This window comes from Trifolium pratense, linkage group LG7 (assembly GCF_020283565.1).
Source record: "Trifolium pratense cultivar HEN17-A07 linkage group LG7, ARS_RC_1.1, whole genome shotgun sequence".
Classification (NCBI taxonomy): Eukaryota; Viridiplantae; Streptophyta; class Magnoliopsida; order Fabales; family Fabaceae; genus Trifolium; species Trifolium pratense.
In genome coordinates this window covers 29,437,973-29,443,727 of record NC_060065.1, presented here as the reverse complement: position 1 = coordinate 29,443,727, position 5,755 = coordinate 29,437,973, and the positions used below count along the sequence as shown (strand labels likewise).

The window sequence follows — 5,755 nt, the reverse complement described above, 5'->3', positions numbered from 1 at the left end:
AGTTGTCTTGAAAGATAAGAAAGTCAAAAGTTTCAGTCTATTTCACGGAAATCTTCATTAATAATATCCTAAGATGCAAAATATCTAATATTAGTTTTTGAGTGCATAATATCTAATATTTGTACCCTGCTGGCGTTTTTTCTAGTTTGAAAACAATTACAACAAAATTTCTAATATAAATTTTAATTATTTTTAGTTAGACTTTTTATACAATTCCTAGGCTATTTGCTTAGTGATCAAGACATTGGAAATTTACATGCAAATTAGAGCTAGGAAGATTCAAACCCATACTAATTCCATTTGTTATATATAGTTATATGATATGGTTATATATTCTGATAGAATTAAAAGATATAAGCTAAGGATTAAAAAATTATACTTTGATGGCCAGCAAAATGTTGCATTTTTGTTTCCTAATTTTTTTCTTCCTAAGTTATGGTATTCTAATTCCAATAAAGTGCCTTGGTAATACATGTCTCCCAAAAGAACATGTTGCATTATTTGTATTTGGAGATTCATTATTTGATGTTGGAAACAATAATTACATCAATACTACTGGTAGTCAGGCAAATTACTCACCATATGGTGAAACCTTCTTCAATTATCCAACTGGTAGATTTTCTAATGGACGTGTGATTCCAGATTTTGTAGGTAAGAATACGTGTTCAATTTGAATTGACTTATTTAAATGTATGTGTTGACATAATTACATATGAAATTGTTTCAAAGATATTATGGAAGTAATTAATGACATGTTTATAAGCTGTTTTGAGTTTTTTTTTTTATAGACGAAGGGTTAAAGTTATTGAAAATTTATACACACAAAGTAGAGTGATCGGGGTTCGAATCTCGATCATGACATCCGACAAGACAACACTAACAATTTTGACATTTTTGTCAATTGAGCTAGAATTTGTGGACTGTTTTGAGTTTATTTAACTCTTTGTTTATAATTCAATTGTGTGATGTGATCCGCTTGTCGCGTTTTTTTTAATTATTTTTTCTATAGTAATTTTAGATTTTTTTTTGACTAAGTAGTAATTTTAGATGTGTGTTAACTTTTAACAAAAAAATAAAAATAATAATATCGTAAAATGTGAGATTAGAAACTTAGTTTTACAAAGACAAAATAAAAAAAAAAAAAGAAACTTAGTTTTACAAGTAATATTAAAATAAATAAATCACTATACAAAATAGTGATGAATTTTATATAATTGTGAAAAAAAATACATATCTATATTACAAGGATGACCTTATATAATTTTTTTTACAAACATGGCTCCAAGCATTTATATATATATATATATATATATATATATATATATATATATATATATATATATATTTCGCATGCTAAACAGTGTTTCCGGAGTACTAGTTAAGCATACTAAAAAAGGAAACAAGTGATAAAGTTAATGATCAGAGATAATAACTTTTTATATTATGAAAGTTTTGAATGCACAATTTACGAGATAAAATTTCTATATTTATATCTTTAAGCAGTTCCCCGGAGTGTCCGGGGCACTGTTTAACATTTTACTTTTTTTGTGTTATGTAACATACTGACCGACTAGAATTTCACTCTTAAAGTAGACAAATAATATGTTCGAGGTTTGAATCATAAATTCTACATATATAATACCTATAAAATGAGTTAAACTCACGATAAGCATTTATATACTATGCATGTTTAACTAAGTTGTTATTTTTTTTTACTTTAATGCTTTTCAACTTTACATGTACCAACTAACAATCTAATGAATTTAATACTTTTGTTGCAGCTGAGTATGCTAAGTTGCCATTACTTCAACCTTATCTATTTCCTGGTAATCAACAATATGTTAATGGAATCAATTTTGCATCAGCTGGAGCTGGGGCTTTAGTAGAAACCAATCAAGGACTGGTCTGTTTTATGTTGCTAATTTTATTGATGTTGCAATTGTTCAATTCTTTTATCTACTATCTACTATATTCTAATAACTTTATATTTAGGGTGTTGCAGCTGCTATTTAGACCAAATACATTAATTTTTGTTGATATATTTTTGCTTTTAAAAAATTATTATATACTCACTCCATCTTTAATTATAAGTAAAAGTTTATTTTTCAGATTCATTGAATAACCGATGAATCTGGACTATATTATAGACCATATTTGTCGGTTATTCAATGAATCTAAATAGTAGACTTTTGTTTATAATTAAAGATAGATGAAGTATGTCCCCGTGAGTTTAGCTCAGTTGGTAGGGATATCATATTATATGTGCAGGATCTCGGGTTCGAACCCGCGACACTCCACTTATTCATCTTTAAGGTGGATTTTCTAGCCATCAGGCTACTTGAAAAGAAAAAAAAAAATAGATGAAGTATTTCATTTGTGTTTAAGTGAGTTTGATGAGATGAGATTTTGATATTTCTAGGTGATAGGTCTAAAGACTCAATTGACTTATTTGAAGAATGTGAAGAAGATACTTAGACAGAGACATGGAGATAAAGAAACCACAACTCTGCTATCCAAAGCTGTTTACTTGATTAACATTGGATTCGATGATTATTTGCAAGAAAATTCCAGCTTATACACTCATCAAAAATATGTATCCATGGTTGTTGGTAATCTTACAACTGTCATCAAAGTATGTCAATCTTACTTTTCTTTTGCATTTTTCAATATAAAAGTTCACTTGGTTTAAAGGCTCGTTTGGATTGACTTATTTGAACTTATGTATTGACATAAGTATTTGTGAGACTCTTTGAGAGTTCTTACGGAAACAGTTTATGACACGTCTATAAGTTGTTTCCAATTTCTCATTATTATTATTATGAAAATAGCTTATGACATGTCTAGCTTATTTTCATAAGCTCTCAATAATAGTCTACCAAAACAGTTTATGAAACAACTTACGACATGTCTATAAGTTATTTTCAGCTTATTTTTATAAAATTTATAAACTTTGAAATAAACTTATTTTATCTATTTATAAAAATATAAATGAAAAATTATATTTTAAGCACTTATACTATTACTTAATTAAGCTTATCCAAACATCTTCTAAATTTCTTAACCAGGGAATATATGATCTAGGAGGGAGGAAATTTGGAATTATTAACCAACCATCTTTGGGTTGTTTTCCAACCATCAAGGCTTATGTAAATGGAACTAAATTAGGTTCCTGCCTTGAAGAGTTTTCAGCAATTGCCGAAGTGCATAACACTATGCTTTCTGTGGAACTTCAGAAGTTAAAGAAACAAATCAAAGGATTTAAATATTCATATTTCAATTTGTTTGATCTTTCCTTTGAAGTCATAAACAACCCTTCCAAATTTGGTAGGTCATGCCATATTTATTATTAAAATTCAGTATTGTTATCGGTTGAATAGTTTCTTTTTTTTTCTAGTAGTTTAGTGGCTAGAAAAAATTCCATCTTAAAGGTGAAAAATTGAGTGTCTGTGGTTCGAACCCTAGCTCCTACATAGTATATTCAATGTCCCTACCAACTGAGCTAAGCTCAAAGGGACCATTCATTAGTTTTTAATAATATCATAAAATTTTTTTGGTACAAATTTCATTTTTTGAACGCGTTGTAAAATTTCATATTAATCTAAGGTATAAAAGAAATTTAATTTCAACATATTTTAATAATATATTAAATAATTTTCAAATATAATTTATATGATAATAAGTAGTTTTGAATCCATCTATATATATATATATATATATATATATATATATATATATATATATATATATAGGGGAGGGATCAAATTACACCGGTGTAACATTTGAGTAATGTTACACCGCTCAATAACGCTCCAACGAATACAAATTTTACAAAATCCACCGTTGGATTGAAAGTTTATATCATATAGATCATTCATGTTTAATTCTATAAAAATCTAAAATCATTTGATATGTTATTGATATTGATCAAGCTTAACGGTATTCAATAAAAACACATAAAACGTTAATCTTGATCGGTCTCAATAACATATCAAACAATTTTAACATTACTCAAATGTTACACCGGTGTACATTTTTAATGAATATATATATATATATAGGGGAGGGATCAAATTACACCGATGTAACATTTGAGTAATGTTACACCGCTCAATAACGCTTTAACGAATACAAATTTTACAAAATCCACCGTTGGATTGAAAGTTTATATCTTATAGATCATTCATGTTCAATTCTATAAAAATCTAAAATCATTTGATATGTTATTGAGATTGATCAAGCTTAACGGTATTCAATAAAAACACATAAAACGTTAATCTTGATCGGTCTCAATAACATATCAAACAATTTTAACATTACTCAAATGTTACACCGGTGTACATTTTTAATGAATATATATATATATATATATAGGGGAGGGATCAAATTACACCGATGTAACATTTGAGTAATGTTACACCGCTCAATAACGCTTTAACGAATACAAATTTTACAAAATCCACCGTTGGATTGAAAGTTTATATCTTATAGATCATTCATGTTCAATTCTATAAAAATCTAAAATCATTTGATATGTTATTGAGATTGATCAAGCTTAACGGTATTCAATAAAAACACATAAAACGTTAATCTTGATCGGTCTCAATAACATATCAAATGATTTTAGATTTTTATAGAATTGAAGATGAATGATCTATAAGATATAAACTTTCAATCCAACGGTGGATTTTGTAAAATTTGTATTCGTTAAAGCGTTATTGAGCGGTGTAACATTACTCAAATGTTACACCGGTGTAATTTGATCCCTCTCCATATAAATTTTTGTAAAATTGAACATGAATGATCTAAATGATATAAACTTTCAATCCAACGGTGGATTTTGTAAAATTTGTATTCGTTGAAGCGTTATTGAGCGGTGTAACATTACTCAAATGTTACACCGGTGTAATTTGATCCCTCCCCATATATATATATATATATATATATATATATATATATATATATTCATTAAAAATGTATACTTGTATTTTAAATGTCAGGTTTAATTGTGTGATTTGATCTTCTAAATTGTTTATATAGTTCTAATATTTGTGACTTTGATGATGAAAAGGTTTGAAAGAAGGAGGAGTGGCATGCTGTGGTAGTGGCCCATACAAAGGATATTTTAGTTGTGGAGGTAAAAGAGAAGTGAAAGATTATGACTTATGTAAGAATCCTTCTGATTATGTGTTCTTTGATTCTGTTCATCCTACTGAAAGTGCTAGTAAGATTTTTTCCCAATTTATGTGGAGTGGAAATCAGAGTATAACTGGCCCATACAATCTCAAATCACTATTTGAAGAATAGTTCAACCATATAGATTCACATTGTAAAATAAAAATCATTGTAAAATAATAATGAATAAAGTTGTTGGTATAATTAGTTAGAAAACAAAACAAATGTATTGTTGTTTTCTTCATGTGTAAATGTATGAATAAGAATACAATATTCAATAAAATTCATAAACGGTTAATTTTAATGGTCGCAATAACATACATCAAATAATTTTCGGTTTCTTTAAAAAAATTATAGATGATGTATATGATATAAATTTTTAATTCAACAGTAAATTTTTTAAAATTCGTATTTATTATAATGTTATTCATGACTTGTGTAATATGTACCACTTGAGTCACTCTTTTATGTTAGACAAAGCCTAAAATACTATACAAAGTGTCATTTTCTTGTCTATTTGCCAAACCCTAATATTATCCTCTCAAGCAACCCCTTTGCATTTTTTTCTTTATTAGGATATGAT

The 5,755-nt window shown here is 27.4% G+C and overlaps 1 protein-coding gene across 1 annotated transcript; it reads left to right on the top strand.

Moving 5' to 3' along the window:
• Positions 1-352: 352 nt before the first annotated feature.
• LOC123894395 (GDSL esterase/lipase 5-like) lies at positions 353-5,450 on the top strand. The gene is made up of 5 exons (XM_045944391.1): positions 353-651; positions 1,782-1,903; positions 2,420-2,632; positions 3,066-3,324; positions 5,069-5,450. The coding sequence occupies exons 1-5, from the start codon at positions 384-386 to the stop codon at positions 5,302-5,304; spliced, it is 1,098 nt and encodes a 365-aa protein (XP_045800347.1). The 5' UTR covers positions 353-383; the 3' UTR covers positions 5,305-5,450.
• Positions 5,451-5,755: the final 305 nt, after the last annotated feature.